Consider the following 17,951-nt stretch of genomic DNA (forward strand, 5'->3'; position numbering starts at 1 on the left):
ATTCAGACCCTGACTCTGGTCTACAAAGCCAAGACTGGACCAGCCAGCCCCTCCGTACTTGATGGCGATGGTCAAAAGCCGATCTGCACCAAGAGCCCTTCCAGCTTCAAGTACGGCTCGGCTCGACCCGCCATCCTTTAAGATCCACGGAAGACGAACGTCCAGACTTTTTACTGTCCTGCACCGAAGTGGAGGAACGAACTTCCCCTGGGTGTCCGGACAGCAGAGTCCAACACTCACTGTCCTCAAACCCAGACTGAAGACCCTCCTCTTCTGAGAGGACTTGGGCGAATAGCAGAGTGGTCTCCTTACTGACTTGTGTTTAAGTAGTATCTAAGATTAAAGGCATCTTTGAATTATTGGTCTATTTAAACTAGCTGAGTTTTTTCTTGGGTAAATAGCAAAGCACTTTTGTAAGCCGCTCTGGATAAGAGTGTCTGCTAAATGCCTTAAATGTAAATGTAATTCATAAAACAATAACAATCACTGCAAATCTTACAACAATACCACTGAAAAACACAAAAATAGCACTGCAAAGTTTACTCCCAAATACTGACGCAAACTTCCCTGCAAAACAGTAAAAACATGGAATAAAATACAACACAATAACGCTGCAAAAAAACCCACCTTAATAACACTCCAAAACCTCACCAACACCACAACACTGCACAACACCCCACAACCTGACCCTAATCTAAACCTGACCCTAATCTAAACCTTAATCTGACCCTAATCTAAACCTGACCCTAATCTAAACCTGACCCTAATCTAAACCTTAATCTGACCTTAATCTAAACCTGACCGTAATCTAAACACTGACCCTAATCTAAACCTGATTCTAATCTAAACACTGACCCTAATCTAAACACTGACCCTAATCTAAACCTTAATCTGACCGTAATCTAAACACTGATCCTAATCTAAACACTGACCCTAATCTAAACCTGACCGTAATCTAAACCTTAATCTGACCTTAATCTAAACCTGACCGTAATCTAAACACTGATCCTAATCTAAACCTGACCGTAATCTAAACCTTAATCTGACCTTAATCTAAACCTGACCCTAATCTAAACACTGACCCTAATCTAAACCTGACCCTAGTCTAGACACTGACCCTAATCTAGACACTGACCCTAATCTCAACCTGACCTTAATTTGAAGACTTTAATCTCAACTGACCCTAATCTCAGTCTGATTCAGAACTAACCCTGAGCCGAATTGTCCCTAGTTTAAAGATTACCCTAATTTAACCCTGACCCTAATCTAAACCGGCCTTAAATTAGAACCTAATAATAATAATAATAGTGATATAATAGTAAACTCTGTAAGCAGTAGGCCATCTTTTAGGTCTGTCGGTTATCAGCAGAATACTGAACATCTGAGCTACAGAGCAGACAAATGACATCACGTCTAGACAACGTTGATGTTTTTCTTTCACCAGGAGGACATTTGGTCCTCACAAAGCACTAAATACAAAGTTGCAGTCGAACACAACCACACACACACACACACACACACACACACACACACACACACACAAGCGGTGCAACACACATTTTGGAAACTTAAAAAGAATCCAGGCGATGCCCACTTACGCTGCTCTCTGTAAACCCCGTCTCCGCTGGAACGGCAGGCCCGATTTCATCCTCGTACACAGACTCGGTGGGTTTAGCTCCGTTAGTGTTGTAATCGTAAAATCCATCATCGTAATGATTGGGATTCAGCTCCTTCGCTTCGTACTCGTTTAAATCGTATTCCTTAAAATCCGTGACCTCTGACCCAGAGGTGCTCTTAGTCTCCACAGTCTCCACGGTCTCCGCGTTATCCACCGTTTCCGCTGCGGCCGCGGTGGGATCAGCGCCGACCTGCTCCACCCCGGTGATGTAATCATCCACAATCTCCTCTTCATACACGTTCTGCTCGGGAGAGGGCAAGAGGTCAGAGGAACGGTCAGGACACAGTTAGACATTTAAACCGGTTTATAAAATAATCCAGATTAGTGCAGAAAAACAATTAAACACTGCTTCTGGGCCACATATCTAAGTGCTTTTTGAATTCATCACAATGCAGGACATATCAATGGGTGGGGCTAACTGCTGTAAGATATAGGGGTGAAGCTAACCTGCTGTAGGTTGAATAGGTGGGGCTAAACTGCTGTAGGCTGAATGGGTGGGGCTAAACTGCTGTAAGCTGAATGGGTGGAGCTAAACTGCTGTAGGCTGAATGGGTGGGGCTAAACTGCCGTAAGATGAATGGGTGGGGCTATACTGCCGTAAGATGAATGGGTGGGGCTATACTGCTGTAAGCTGAATGAGTGAACTGCTAAGATATCATTATGGCAGTGTTCTGATGGCTGATATTAGTGTTCTCGATTAGACAACCTTCATATAAGTGTTACCATATTATGCACACGCCCCCTGCACCTCCTCCACCTCCTCCTCCCCCCCGTTATCAAACATGTCCAGCATTTGTGTTAACCTCTCCTCACACGGATTTAATGAAGAAAAGGAAATTATTGTGAATCTGGCTGGATAATCCCTGGACCTGTTCCTCATAATGAAAGCAGCACAGCGCTGGACTGGCCCCTGTAGGTGTATCATCTGAAGCAGACGTTTGGCCCCGGGTTTATACAAACATGCTGTTCCAGTTTGAACGCAGAATGTTCCTCATTACGCTTCCATTCATGTCACTGAAGCGATAGTTCAGCAAGTGAAGGCAGGAACTGCCCAATAAAAGAGGCTGCAACGCTTTCAGCACCTTCAGAATCAGTCTATTAAATACACCAATTTCATCACTTCTGCCTTAAATTACAGCTCATCTGAAGCACAGTCACAGCAAATGAAGCATCAATAAGGTCAGAACCAAACGGATCTGCTGACAAATCCCTCACACGGCTAACAGTCATATACCAACACCGCACACCCTCTCTGTCCAACTACACGACGCTCCACTGTGAGGGTAAGTCTCGTCCTCTACAGAGACACACTCCTGCACACCCTCACACTGATTACTTACTCTGACATTCTATACATTACATGTCCAAATGTTTGTGAATGCATTCGGCTACTTTAAGCTGCACCCATTGCTGACACAGATGTGCAAATGCACACACAGCATCTAGTCTCTGTAGAGAAGAAGTACTGCCAATAGAATAGGACTCTGGAGCAGATCAGCATCATGACTCTATTGGCTCCATGCTGCCTAATGCCAGGCGTGGGCTAGAGGGGTATAAAGCCCCCCAGCACTGAGGAGCTGCGGAGCAGTGGAAGAGCTGTGTTCTCTGGAATGATGGTGGAGGAGCTCCATCCAGTACTTTTGGGATGAGTTGGGGAGTTGGAGATGATGAGGTGGGGTGGTGATCATCATCCAACATCCTGACCTCACTAATACTTTTGTCACTGAGTACAATCAAATCCTCACAGCAATGTGCCTCCAAAATCTAGTAGAAAGTCTTCTTCTCTGGACAGTAGAGACAGTTACTCCAACAGAAGCAGGATCAGCTCTTTTAATTCCCCTGATTTCAGAAGAAACACTGACTGAGTAGGTGTCCCAATACTTTTGTCTGTTTAGTGCATATGTTAAGTTCAGTAAATAGAAACTGTTTAACTGTTAAAATGTGCTAAAATACTTCGATGCTGTAAAAGTATGTTTTCTGTAGAGGTGTGTGTTTGTTGATTTAGATGTAGAACATTAAGAACCTGGACTTTAACACCGGGGGGCATCACCTGACTCACACAGTGATGAGCTCTTCACTAAGCGTCTGTTATCTACAGTAAGTGTCGATACTGATACGATCCTGCCATCATCACTCATCCCCTCACATCCCACTAATCCCAGTAAGATGGCTCATCTACCTCGTTTGTCACAGACGTGGTGGGGTTTTCAGGCCTGGATCCGTCTATGGTGCCGTAGTCCACTTCACTGTAATACTCAGTATCAGTGGTGCTGGGCTGCAAGTAGACAACACACAAGCAGGTCATTAACCACACCCACAACTGTCCAGTAGACACATCCCCTCTGACCCCTTCACCTCAGATATGATGGGGTCTGTAGGATCACTGTTATTCAGTAAGGGACAGGTGTGGTGGTGGTTTGCAGTTTTAGGGACTGTCTATTACCTTGGTGTCCGCTTTGATCTCTTCAACCGGAACCTCGGTGGGCGTGAGCTCTCCCTCGGTGTAGTCGTACAAGTCACCGTACTCGGTGTATTCAGTGTTGTACTGAGAGAAAGGGAACACACAGTCGGTCAGTCCTGAAGCTTCAGACAGAGCAGAGCAATACCTGTTACTGCTCACCCAGACCCTCAGCCATCTCGACGCTGGTTTGAGGTGGTCTGCAGGTTCACAGGCTCACTCTGGTATTTAGAGACGGGAAATCTCTAACTGGAGGGAGAGAGAGAGAGAGAGAGAGAGAGAGAGAGAGAGAGAGCGAGAGAAACAAAGACAGAGAGAGAGAGAGAGAGAGAGAGAGAGAGAGAGAGAGAGAGAGCGAGAGAAACAAAGACAGAGAGAGAGAGAGAGAGAGAGAGAGAGAGAGAGAGAGCGAGAGAGAAACAAAGACAGAGAGAGGAGAGAGAGAGAGAGAGAGAGCGAGAGAGAGAGAGAGAGAGAGAGAGCGAGAGAAACAAAGACAGAGAGAGAGAGAGAGAGAGAGAGAGAGAGAGAGAGAGAGAGAGAGAGAGAGAGAGCGAGAGAAACAAAGACAGAGAGAGAGAGAGAGAGAGAGAGAGAGAGAGAGAGAGAGAGAGAGAGAGAGCGAGAGAAACAAAGACAGAGAGAGAGAGAGAGAGAAACAAAGACAGAGAGAGAGAGAGAGAGAGAGAGAGAGAGCGAGAGAAACAAAGACAGAGAGAGAGAGCGAGAACCAAGACAGAGAGAGAGAGAGAGAGAGAGAGAAGAGAGAGAGAGAAACAAAGACAGAGAGAGAGAGCGAGAAACCAAGACAGAGAGAGAGAGAGAGAGAGAGAGAGAGAGAGAGAGAGAGAAACAAAGACAGAGAGAGAGAAACCAAGACAGAGAGAGAGAGAGAGAGAGAGAGAGAGAGAGAGAGAGAGACCAAGACAGAGAGAGAGAGAGAGAGAGAGAGAGAGAGAAACAAAGACAGAGAGAGAGAGAGAGAGAGAAACAAAGACAGAGAGAGAGAGAGAGAGAAACAAAGACAGAGAGAGAGAGAGAGAGAGAGAGAGAGAGAGAGAGAGAGAGCGAGAGAAACAAAGACAGAGAGAGAAGAGAGAGAAACAAAGACAGAGAGAGAGAGAGAGAGAGAGAGAGAGCGAGAGAACAAAGACAGAGAGAGAGAGCGAGAAACAAGACAGAGAGAGAGAGAGAGAGAGAGAGAGAGAGAAACAAAGACAGAGAGAGAGAGCGAGAAACCAAGACAGAGAGAGAGAGAGAGAGAGAGAGAGAGAGAGAGAGAGAGAGAGAAACAAAGACAGAGAGAGAGAAACCAAGACAGAGAGAGAGAGAGAGAGAGAGAGAGAGAGAGAGAGAGAGACCAAGACAGAGAGAGAGAGAGAGAGAGAGAGAGAGAGAGAGAGAGAGAGAGAGAGAAACAAAGACAGAGAGAGAGAGAGAGAGAGAGAGAGAGAGAGAGAGAGAGAGAGAGAGAGAGAGAGAGAGAGAGAGAGAGAGAGAGAGAGCGCTGCAGTGGGAGTGGATTTATGGTTCTGGAATCTCGGGCCAGGCCGGGCTGCAGCAGTGAACGGGATGAAAATCATAAATATCAGAGCTTTTAAAAACGTGCCGTTCTGCTCCCACACGTGCCTCCGAGCGTCGGAGCGGCCTGGGGGGCTCCATGTGGGGGAATTCTGGAGAAAGCCAAGCTCATGCTGAACGTTCTGCTGCTCATAATGGAAATAGATGTTCGGCTGTCAGTTCTTTGGGGCCTGATCCCACTGTCAGAGCTGTGTCCAGGGCAGTGGCCGGTCTGCAGTGAGGGTCAGTGGCAGTATTATAACGTAATTCCGTTTAAAAACTCCCCACTGTCCCACTAAGTGCTTTCTTCCCTCTTTGGCGTCGGTTAGCTTAGCGTATGAAGCTGGATTTTCTGCCTCTGTTAGGGAAAGTATTCGACACACTGCTCTATAGTTATGGTGATTTATCAGTGTGTTACAATCGTGGGGGTTTTGTTAACAGCCTGGAGACGTAACTCCGCTTTTCCAGGTATTCCCGGCGCTAGCTGCGGGTGCGAAGCTAGCGCTTTCCCAGCGAGCGCGGGAGCCTGCTGAAGCCATTAGTGAAATATATCACTGGGCCCCTCCAGAGTGGGCTCAGACTCCGTGGAAAGGGGGGAAATGTTTCCACCGTGAGCTCATGAGTTATTCTGTGAAATACTGTCGGAAAATATCGGAGCACACTCGGGACGCAAGAAAATCCAGCAAGAAAAAACAATGTCCTGCATTTTCAGTTTTAAACGCTGTAATACAGAGCGCTTCTGCTCCGGCCCAGCTCAGCACCACTGCTGAAGCCTGCAGCTCACTAAATGAAGCAGGTCAAATTCAGGGTCATTTAATCAGAAACATTTACACCGAGCAGCCACTTCATTAAAACCACCTCTCTGTTTCTACACTCACTGTCCATTCTATCAACTGCACTGACCGTACAGGAGCACTGTGTAGTTCTGTAGACCATCCTTTCTCTGCAGACTCTGTTAGTACTCTGTTACATTCATATACCTTTTTAAATCATTATGTATAGAGCTTTTGCTTTTATGTTTAGTTTTTGTTTATCACTCTTTATGTTATTTATGTACATTTTTACGTACTGTAAGTGTAAGCACAGTTGCATAGCTTCTCAATTTCGTTGTACACTGTGCAATGAGTGTCTTATCTTATCTCATCAGCCTCCTTTCACCCTGTTCCTCAAAGCTCAGGACCCCACAGGACTGACCACCACAGAGCTACGTAGTGTTTGGGTGATGGCGGTCAGTGATTCTCAGCACTGTGGTGACACTGACTGACAGGCTGGTGGTGAGTGTGTTAGTGTGTGTTAGTAGTGCGTTATGGCTGGTGGTACGAGTGGATCAGCAATGCTGCTGGAGTGTTTAAACACTGTCTGTCCACTCACTGTCCACTCACTGGCATAGTGAAATATAACCTCCCACTGACCTCGTCCTCGGGCTCCTGGGCCTGCGGTGTTTCCTGGTGGGGCGTTTCACAGTCCGGGCTGTAGTGTTCACAGTAATCGTGTGCAGCCCGGGGGTCCGGAACCAACAGCAACTGCTGGATATCTCCCTGAAAAACACAACACATACACACACACACACACACACACACACACACACACACACACAGAAAAAATACATTACACACAACACACACCAGTCCCCCCAAACCCAGATCCCACCAGACATGTCATAAAAATGGTCTTTTGGGTCCAAATCGTGTCCCGAAAAGGTTCTCTACATTTACTGTCCAGGAGAGAGAGAGATACCGGTACCTGATCAGAACCAGATCAAACAGTTCAGAGAGTATAGAGGCAGCTGCAGTAGAATCGTACAGTTACAGTATGTTCTCTAAGAAAAGGTACCACACACACACACACACACACACACACACGTCTGAGACTGCAGATATTATATATATTTGATATATTAGTATTCTTTTAATAACAAAACTTTACTGAACCTTTTCTGTACATGTTAATCAGTCAGTCTTTGTCTTACAGTGTCAGAGCAACACAGAGGATGTGCTGGCTGATCTCCTACATTTGGGATGATGGGGAAACACTGTGTTAATTCTTTATTTAGTAGGGGATGAGATGAATGAAGTGACGCTAAAACCTGGTGTCACAGAGCAGCTTTACAGAGATCCGGGTCCAGACCCCTTATTTTGACATAATTGGCCTTTTTATTCTAATGTAAAACATGACTGGCCCTGTTTTACCATTCAATATGATTGGCCTTGTCTTGTGCAGGGATGGTGAATAGGAACAGGTGTTCAGCTCAGTCACACTGCAGATAACTAGTTGACTAGCAGGTGAATTGTTAACCCTTCCATGTTACCCAGAGGGCCCAGTTTTTTATTTTTCCATTAGACCCTGGAGGTGATCGAGTCCTATTTCATACAATAACCCTGCCGCCATCTGAGGAGCGTCAGGAGCGACAGAAGAAAAGCCGGCCCACTGAATATCTTCGCTGGTCTGTTTTTCATGAAGATTCTGAGAGAGGAAATAAGATCCCGCTCCTGCTCCCCCGACTTTAAATCCAAACGGCTCTGTGCACGATCTTATCCCAGGGAATTCTTTTTTTGTGTGCAGGAACCGTCTGTCTCCACTGAGAATGTTAAATACGGCCCAGCAGGCCACAGAAAAACACTCCGACTGACCTGCACCGACTGCACCGAGCAGCATCAGTAGGTAATCAGGTAAAGTAACACCGAGACTAAATGTATATGGAGACGCGATGTGGTTGAATGGATGAAGGCTTTTGGGCCAGCAGGGTGGCCTGGGAAAGTTAATACCAGCACACAAGATTACATTAAATTACAGAGGGTAACATCTGTATGAGCTTAAAGCCTCTGGAATACATTTTATGGTCAGAAAATGATGCTTCCTAGGGGGCGGAACCACTGTAAAAAGCTTTGGGAGGGTATTTGACATCCCACTGTACAACAAACATCTCACATACCCACATAAATGCACAGAGAGAGGGATTAAATAGAGACGTAAACAAAGCATAAAGAAGGCACTCATTAAAAAATACGGCCAACACTCAGACCAGCTCACTCAGGTGCTCTGGGTAAAGAAAGACCCTTATAAATAAGAGCTGCAATGGAATAAACAAACCCTTAAAAGCTCTCCAACATAAACATCTCATTAAAACACTATACTATGCCCAGGCTATACTCTCTCTCCCAACACACTTTCCCTCTCTCTCGCTCTCTCTCTCTCCCTCTCCCTCCCTCTCTCTCTCTCTCTCTCCCTCTCTCTCTCTCTCCCTCCTCTCTCTCTCTCTCCTCCCTCTCTCTCTCTCTCTCCCTCCCTCTCTCTCTCTCTCTCCCTCCCTCTCTCTCTCTCTCTCTCTCTCTCTCTCTCTCTCTCTCTCTCTCTCTCTCTCTCTCTCTCTCTCTCCTCCCTCCCTCCTCTCTCCTCTCTCTCTCTCCCTCTCTTGCTCTCCCTCTCTTGCTCTCCATTCTTTTTCTGCCTGGATGGGATTGCTTTCCTAAGTGTCTGGCACGACATTTTCGCTGCTGAAATCTTCTCGGATAATATACTAGCATGGCTCAACACACAGCTTTAGCGGAAACATGGAACGATAAATTTTCTGGGAAAGCTACAGTATTCCGCAGTTTTTTTTACAAACACACTGTTCTGGGATAGACAGGACTATCCATACACTAACACAATATCCGCTAAATAAGCATTGCAGAGTCATTTATACAACAACCAGGAGGCTAAACCACCACCCCAACACAGAGCAGTATAGAGGAGCACTTCACTGATCCGTACCCAATGTCGAGCATGGGCTAAGAGGGGCATAAAGCCCCCCAGCATTGGGCTGTGGGCTCCTCAGGAGTGATGACTGAGCTCCATTTAATACTTTTGGGTTGAATTGGAGTGGCAGAGCTAATTATCCAACATCATCACCTGATCTCACTGATGCTCTCACTCTTTAGGGCCTGAAGCAATCAAATCCTCCTCACAGCAATGTTCCAATATCTAGCGTTAAGCATTTGTGCTAAAATATTGAAATGGTACTATTGTGTCCACATGATGAAGCTATGAAGCTAAGATATCCCTGTCTGTGAGATAACACACCTGATAAATGTGGTCTACCACGTCCTGATACTTATGTCCACTCTTTCTCTAGGCATGTATCTGAGGATATGCAGTCCAGCGGCTGAACTGAAAGTGAACTGTGGACCATCTCGCAGGCCGTGATTACTGCTGTTAACAATCTGTAATTAGAGCCTCAGGAACGCCGGGGATTCCTGCCTGACCCGCCTCTGACCCCAGCACTACACATGGGAGGACTGAGAAAGAGGCCAGGAGAGTTCTGGGTCAAACTGGAGATCTGATGAACAGGCTGAAACAGTGAGGAATGGAATGCTCTGCTGCCTCTGATACCAGAGTTCAGAACTCTACTAATATCAGAATGCTTTCTGATATTATATACAGTATTTCAGAAGAAGCAATCATATCAGACTGTCCGTCATGAGGGAGAACCTTTTCACCAGCCTGAAGAACTCCTGATGACCCAGAGTAGGGAGCGAAAGTTGGGTTGCTTGTGATCTTAAAACATTTTCATTGTGCTGTACAGTCATAGTAGTGTTATACATTATTGTAGCGTGTTGTAATACCATCATAGTGTTATACAATGTCATCATAGTGCTATACAGTCATAGTGGTCATCATCGTGTTATATAATGTCAGTGTTATATATATTGTAGTGCGTTATAATCTCATCATAGTGTCACGTGTGTTTACGTTGTGTTATACAATGTCATCATAGTGCTATATAGTCATAGTAGTGTTATATGATGTCATAGTAGTGCTATACAAAATGCACCCATAGTGTTATACATCATCCTAGTATTATATAAACTGACTGTAGTGTCAAACAAAGTCCTTACTACTGTTATACATTCTGAAATTCTGGCTGCACTATTGACTGCACATCACGTGGGTGTTGCAGTCACTCATCTTTGAGCTGTCCATCACACCTTTCACATCTCATCATTTCCTTCAGTTCTGTGGGAATGGATGCTTTTCATTCCTGACGCAGTGATAAGACTGCAGTGAAGCTGTAGAACCACTACTTTTGGTTCCACAAAGAACCTTTCACTGGGGTTCTTTCAGAGGCTCAATTCTTTCCAGTTCATAACGTCCAAATTCAGAACCAGTTAGGAAACATTCAATCTAGAATCAATCAATATTGGTATTGATCAGTAAGAAATACAGATTCTGATTTTGATACAGATGATTAAGTATGATCTTGTTTTCCTTTCTTTTGTTCGCTGCTCAAGACTTCATCCACTGACGTCATCACTGAATGCTTCAGCACTCTGGCTGAGTTATATGTCTGCGAGGGACAGTTATACACAATCATCTTAACTTGGCGATGAGTCAACAGGCCGCGCCTCCTGACACCATAACCCAAATATCTGCCTCAGTGTTGAGAAATGGAGAACCGTAAGAAGGCCTCTCTGAAACTAAATATCCAACCCAGAGACAAAGAAACCTCCCGTAACCAAGAGGAGCGTTTTCCTGACTGAGCGAGGAAACTGGTCGTGTTTAAAACTCTCCAGACGTTATTTCAACTTTCATCAAAACCAGCCTCTCTGGTGACAGCTGGGATAAACTGCTGAGTGGCGAGGGCGAAGGCAGAGGCACGCAGACGGAATATTAATACTGCTGGTCTTTTTCTTGGTCCAGTCTGAAGCTTGTAAAACCAGACTTCATAAGAATCCTTCAAACTTTGCTTTAATTGAGAGAAGAGTTTAGGAACTCGCTTTATTTACGTTTGCTGAAATTTGTCATCTTAGATTGAGCTGTTATAAGTTACCTTTTATTATTTCTTTTTATTATTTATTTGTTTTATATTATATTTGATTGACTGATTACATTTTTTGATTGATTGAGTTCCATGTTTTAACTCAAACACTCTTACATCTCTCAGCTGCAGCAGAGAGGACAGGAACCCACTTTCTCCTCAATTCCATTTGAGTCTTTTTTTCGTTTTTGGAGTGATGCCATGTAGAAGAACCACGTTTGGCACTTTGGGGCAGGAGTTCTTAAATGTTCTGCAGCCAGGAAGGCTCTTCCTACATAAATCAAATTCTCAGAGTCTCACAGGTTTATTTTATCAATACATTCCAACTATTCCAGTTTTAGGCAAACAGATTTATTTTATCAATACATTCCAACTATTCCAGTTTTAGGCAAACAGAATAGCATTGTACCCGCCTAGCAACCACACAGCGACACTCCAGCAACCACCTTGAAATTGCTTAATTTTTCTATTTTGCTTTATTTCCGTTGCTGTAAAGTGCTCTTATAAATAATGTTTAATATGGTTGTGTATTGTAAAGCGGTATTACCATCTGATTTATATTAGTCTCATCTCAGCTTTGGAGATATGGCCAAAGAGACTCCAACTCTAGGGTCTGACTGTGCAATTCTGGGTTGTATGCAGCTCTCTGTCAACCACCTGAGATGCCACTGGAACCACATGGGACGCTGCAACTGTTTAGCAACCAACTAGCAACAGGTAAGCAACTACTATGCAACACTAGAGCAACCACCTGGAATACCATAGCAACCACCTAGCATTTGTGCTGTAACAATTTCCTGGTATTTTGTACTAGGAAGACTGTTTCACAATAAAAAAAAAAGTCCTGGGCTGCAGCACTCGCGCACACACTCGCGCACACACTCGCGCACACACACGTCTGTTATTATAGCCCATCCCCCAGGATCGTACAGACTTTAGCAGATTTTCTCCAAACAGCAGCCGTCCCACACGTCTGCAGCGTGGCCTCGCTCGTTACCTTATCAGCCTTCAGGGAGCCATAAATCTGCAAAATATGTTCTGCAGCAGTTCAGCTGGACAAGAGCAGAGGCCAAGCTGGAGAACGAGGGAGAGAGAGAGAGAGAGAGAGAGAGAGAGAGAGAGAGAGAGAGAGAGAGAGAGAGGGAGAGAGAGAGAGAGGGACTGCATATGTGATGAAGAGTCTGCAGTGGAAAACCGCATTAGACCGTTAGAGCTCGGTCTTCAGTTCAGACCACTAATGTTAAAACAAAGGAACGTTTTAAAAAAACACACCACCCCGTAACACAATGCTAATTCCTGCTAGCCCCCCTGTGGGATGGATTCTGTAGTACTGTAGTAGTGGATTCAATGTTCTGGCCATTAATTTACATTTATGGCATTTAGCTGACGCTCTTATCCAGAGCGACATACAAGGTTATTCATATCACAGAGGAGGTCAGTGTAGTGTTAGGAGTCTGGCCCAAGGACTCTTATTGGTGTAGCACAGCACAGTCACCCAGACTGAGAATCGAACCCTGGTCTCCCACATGGTGTGGTAGCTCACTGGCAGGTAGTGGTGTTATCTGTTGCGCCACACCAACCACATTCTGGCTGTGACAAGAACTTTCAGATAAGATAAGAGAGATAAGAGCTCTTTATTGATCCCGGAGGAAACTGCGGTGTCACAGTACTGCACATACTGCACACGGGAACAGACACACATTATTACAATAAATACAACAAAGAAAAGTTACAGTAAATAGCGGAGAGCAGGGCGGCAGTGGAAATATGAAGTCTGTAGAGGAGCAGCATGTGTAGAGCTGCACTACAGAGATATGAGGTAGTAACACTACAGGCCGCAGTGACTGGAGAGAGAGAGCAGCAGGGCAGGCCGAAGTCTCAGTGCAATTCAGAGCTTGACGTTGGCGTAAATCTGAGCCTGTCTGTTGCAGTGAGCTCTTGACGGACTATGGCTGGACAATTTGGCTCACACTACCAATTATGGCCTATCTAGAACCTCTAGAAGGACTAAAATGATGATTATTTTGCTCACACTGCCTATCTAGAACCTCCAAAAGACTAGAGTGATGATTACTTAGCTCACACTAGAACACACACACACACAACCTATCTAGAACATCCAAAAGGACCAGAATAATGTTTTTAGTCACTCTCGCAACCTATCTAGAACCTCCAGAAAGACTACATGGATTTTTATTTTGGTCACTCTCACACTGCCCATCTAGAACCTCCAGAAAGACTACCATGACATTTATTCTACTCACGCTCATAGCCTATCTAGAATGATGTATTATAGCGTTTCCATTTCGTTCAGGTGAATCCATTAGAGCGCATCCCTTTATTTCCAGTAGGAGAACCGCTTGATTCCAGCACGCCAGGATGAGCGCATCACTGTTCCACTGAGGAACGTCAGACGAAACCAGGTAACGTCCTTCTACTGTATCTGCTTCTCTTCGCAGAACACATCCAAGCAGAAAACCTTCAGCGGAGAAAAGAAGGAAACTGAGAGGACAGAAGATACGACCCTGCGTTTCATCTCCTGCGGCTTTCGTCCCCGTATCTCTAAAACAGCCACGGAGCGCCGGCCAACACGAGAGCACACTGATCATATTTTCCCCTCAGCTGCAGCCCAGCGTACGCTAGCTCCAACCTCGGCACCTGCTTATGCAATCTGCTAAAGGGTTAGGAACACAGATGCTCCACGGCGGGGTTCTGAGCAGAGAGCACCAGCGCTGGCTTCACGTTTCGGTAAACAAAAGACACACATGGCCGCCATGACACAGGAATCTGAAGGGGAAATTGCTTCCCGTTAAGAAATGAGCCATTGTTCTCGTGCAGTTCTGGAATGGCTGAATGGAGAAGTGATATTAGGCTTATTAGTTATGAGCTGTTGTTTTGAAGTGAGAGAACCGAACTAAGGGAGAACAGATGGGCCGCTGATGAGGCCTGCTCTGCTATCAGCACCAAACATGGCAGCTTTTTCCAGCAGCTCGTTCAAACCGTCCTCCAAAAAACAGATGTTTTTGAGCTCCGACCTGATCAAACATGATGTTCGAGATGTTGGAGCACGTTTCTCAGCGCGGCGGAGGGGATCATCAGTGGTGAAGAGCCAAAGGTAGACAGGGGTTAGGCATATTTTATGGTGGGTGCTTTAAGGTAGTTGGAGTTAGTGGAGTGTACGGAGCAGGGGGGTGTCTCCCAAAGCAGGATTTCTCAGTTAAAGACCAGAGTGTAGCCTGTCCAAAAGGAGAGCTATGAGCCGAGGTACATTCTTACTGGACAGGTTTCAACAATCTGGATAACTTAGCAATACACTGCATGTCCAAAGGTTTGTGGACACCCCATTCTAAAGAGTGCATTCAGCTACTTTAAGTTGCAACTATTGCTGACACAGACAGTTTCTCTAGCGCCTGTAGAGAAGTACTACCAATAAAATAGATATTGGCTCCATGCTGTCTAATGCCAGGTGTGGGTAGAGGGGTATAAAGCCCCCAGCATTGAGGAGCTGTGGAGCAGTGGAAGTGCTGTGCTCTCTGGAATGATGGTGGTGGAGCTCCATCCAGTACTTTTGGGATGATTTGAGGAGTCGGAGATGAGGTGGAGTGACCTCACTAAGGCTCTTGTTGCTGAATGCAATCAAATCCTCACAGCAATGCCCCTCCTCCACAATCTAGTAGAAACTCTTCTTCTCTGGACAGTGGAGACAGTTACTCCTACACAAGCAGGATCAACTCTTTAATCCCCTTTATTTCAGAAAAAAACAATGAATGAGCAGGTGTCCCAATACTTTTGTCCATGTAGTTACAAATGATGAAAACCTTCACTTTCACACATTTGATTGTTTCCTGGCTGAAGTATCGTGATCGTACGGCCCCTAGGGATTCCCTCCCCTGCTAACTAGAGGCCACCACTGGAGGCAGAACATCCATCATCTGCTCGCGTGACGTGACGCTGGCTGATTTATGGACGTTGATGATCACATTTTCTTTCCAAAGACATCCCACAGCAGACCGACACATCAGCCTTCCATCCAAAGCCTGTGTACTCTGCTCTTGTTCATCGTAATTCAGCTCGATCGCTCCGTCTGCACGATGTCTAACACATGTCCTCTCAGGAGCGCTAATTAGTAGGCAGCGGGACACGCTAGCCCGACTGCCAGAGATCCCTGAAGCCAGCGCCAAACCTCACAGGAGCACGGAGAACCTAGAGGTGCTGGCTCTGACCTCACGCTTCCTCAGCCAGGACAGAAAAAAGAAACAAACAGCCTTTCACACGAGCTAATGAACATCACAACCGAGCCACGATCATCACCCACGCAAACTTCACCTAAACAATCCAACCTCCAAAAAAAACATCTGAAGAAGAAACGGAACATTCCAGTGGAACAACACACCGCAAACACCAAACCGGCAATTTCAGCCTTTTTAAACCCCGAGGCTGTTTGGAGGCAGCCAGCCTCACAGTAAACGTTACACACGACAAAATGACTGAAAAATAGAGCCTTCAACTGTTCCTCTCCCCGAGACCGGCCTGAAGTTCAGCAGATCTGACCTGGAGGAGGCGAGACCCAGACCAGGACACATCACTTCTGAAGTCTTGATCTTGATATGGACTCGAAGTCTGAGTCAGGATCAGGACTTTGTAACAGTTGAGTTAAAAGGCAAGAGAGACTTAAACTAGAGGCTGAAACTTTGGGTTTGGGGTGTGAGGAGAGAGTTTAGCGTAGTCAAGTCAGAGACAAAAGTAGTGAAATCAATAAGTCAATAAGTTTTATTGCATCCAAATACATAATATTTCTCCTTTTTTACATGTTTTAAGCCTTTATTTCCTGAAAGTTTTAATATATTGGCAGATTATTTGACTGGATTTAATAAATGATGTTTGAAACTATTAAAATAATCAACCAATTCAGATAATGTCACTTTTGCAGTGTACCATCAACATATAGACCATTAGATTTCATAAGAATGAGGTGATTTTAGTGAGGGATTAGAATGAACTGTAGTATGACCATTTTGCCATACTATATATATATATATATATATATATATATATATATATATATATATATATATATATATATATATAAATCCCCTATATTGCCCCCCTGTCTGATAAATATTTTCCATATATTTGTTTCCATTAACATTTGTGCAACATATTTTTGCAGTGTATGAAAATGGGTAAGAAATGTTTACATTTTAAAATCTATTTTAAGGTACATTAGTTTTACTTGGTTTTAAAAACAGATATAATAATAATAATAATGATAAATAAGACTTGTGTTTGTTAAATATATATTTACTAACACCTAACTTTAAGATATGCTACATATCTTTACATATATTGTTAAATGCAGTATAGAAATGTATTTGTATTTGAATTGTAATGTTTAGAAATACATGTCTATGTTGTTTTTGCTGGCGTCTGCACCCTGATTATGCTAATGAAAGTGATGGGAAGTGCTCAGATCAGGGGCAGATCAGGAACTGCAGATTTAATCCAGGGCTAAACCTCCGCCTGCTTGGAGAGGAAGTGGGATCCTATTTTCTGGTGGTTTCAGAGTTCTAAGACATCTTTAACCTGGAGGCGAACATTTAGCAGACTGTTCTTATTACTCTACATTCCTGCAGCTCACATCAAAGAGACGCTAGCCAGGTATTGTTTTACAAGCTAGCATGCAGCATTGTGGGCTAACTCTTAGCTTAGCGCAGGCGGATCGATATGCATCTGCGCTTCACTTCCTTGAAAGATCAGCGTTTGCTTTGGCATGTTAGAGGAAAAAACGAGGCTTTGTGTTTTCATAAAAGCCTGGTTTGTTTATGGGGCCGGTAATAGACACGGAGGCGTGTTTCCAGAGGTTTATAGCGTTCGTCGATTTCTCTTTTATGGCTTTGTTTGAGACGGCACAACAGCAGGTGGAAATTCCTTCTGGCATTCTGACCATAAACTCCAGTTTATGCAATTCAGACATCCCAGTGCTCGGTTAGCACAGCCCGTGACCCAACAAACAGAAAGCTTCACTGCTGCGTGATTCATTGCGACCATACTCTTATACTGGCAGCACTGAGCATAATTATTCCTCAAAATCTGTGCAGCGCATGCCTCACTTCTTGGACGGGATCAGATCTCCAGCAGTAAATCAGAGGAGGACGTTCTGTATGAGCTTCAGTGTATGAGAACTTGAGAACTGGTCCATTAATGATTTACAGCCAATTAAAGCTCATTACCATGCCCCATCATTTACAGCCCAAATGAAAACCGTTACAGTCACCGTCTGAATCAGCCCTAAATCAAATCAGCCCCCAATTACACCCGTACCTTCTGGCCTGCAGACTCGTGGCACCACTGCCTCTACTTCACAAGAGCTAAACTCCCTTTAAAGAGAGATGCATTTAGCACAGCCGCTAACGACTCGTGAATGCTGCTAATGAATGGATGAAACTACTTTTTTTCAC

At 44.8% G+C, this 17,951-nt stretch overlaps 1 protein-coding gene across 1 annotated transcript in view; it reads right to left on the minus strand.

The window, feature by feature from the left end:
- col11a1b (collagen, type XI, alpha 1b) overlaps window positions 1–17,951 on the minus strand; it is an 84,228-nt gene that overhangs the window by 51,385 nt on the left and 14,892 nt on the right. The window contains exons 5-8 of the mRNA XM_072669049.1: window positions 7,109–7,234; window positions 4,122–4,223; window positions 3,858–3,953; window positions 1,599–1,919 (exon numbers count right to left, since the gene is read on the minus strand). Coding sequence (XP_072525150.1) covers window positions 1,599–1,919; window positions 3,858–3,953; window positions 4,122–4,223; window positions 7,109–7,234 — 645 coding nt within the window. The remainder of the gene's footprint in view (window positions 1–1,598; window positions 1,920–3,857; window positions 3,954–4,121; window positions 4,224–7,108; window positions 7,235–17,951) is intronic.

The sequence above is a fragment of the Salminus brasiliensis genome, chromosome 23 (genome assembly GCF_030463535.1).
Source record: "Salminus brasiliensis chromosome 23, fSalBra1.hap2, whole genome shotgun sequence".
Taxonomy (NCBI): domain Eukaryota; kingdom Metazoa; phylum Chordata; class Actinopteri; order Characiformes; family Bryconidae; genus Salminus; species Salminus brasiliensis.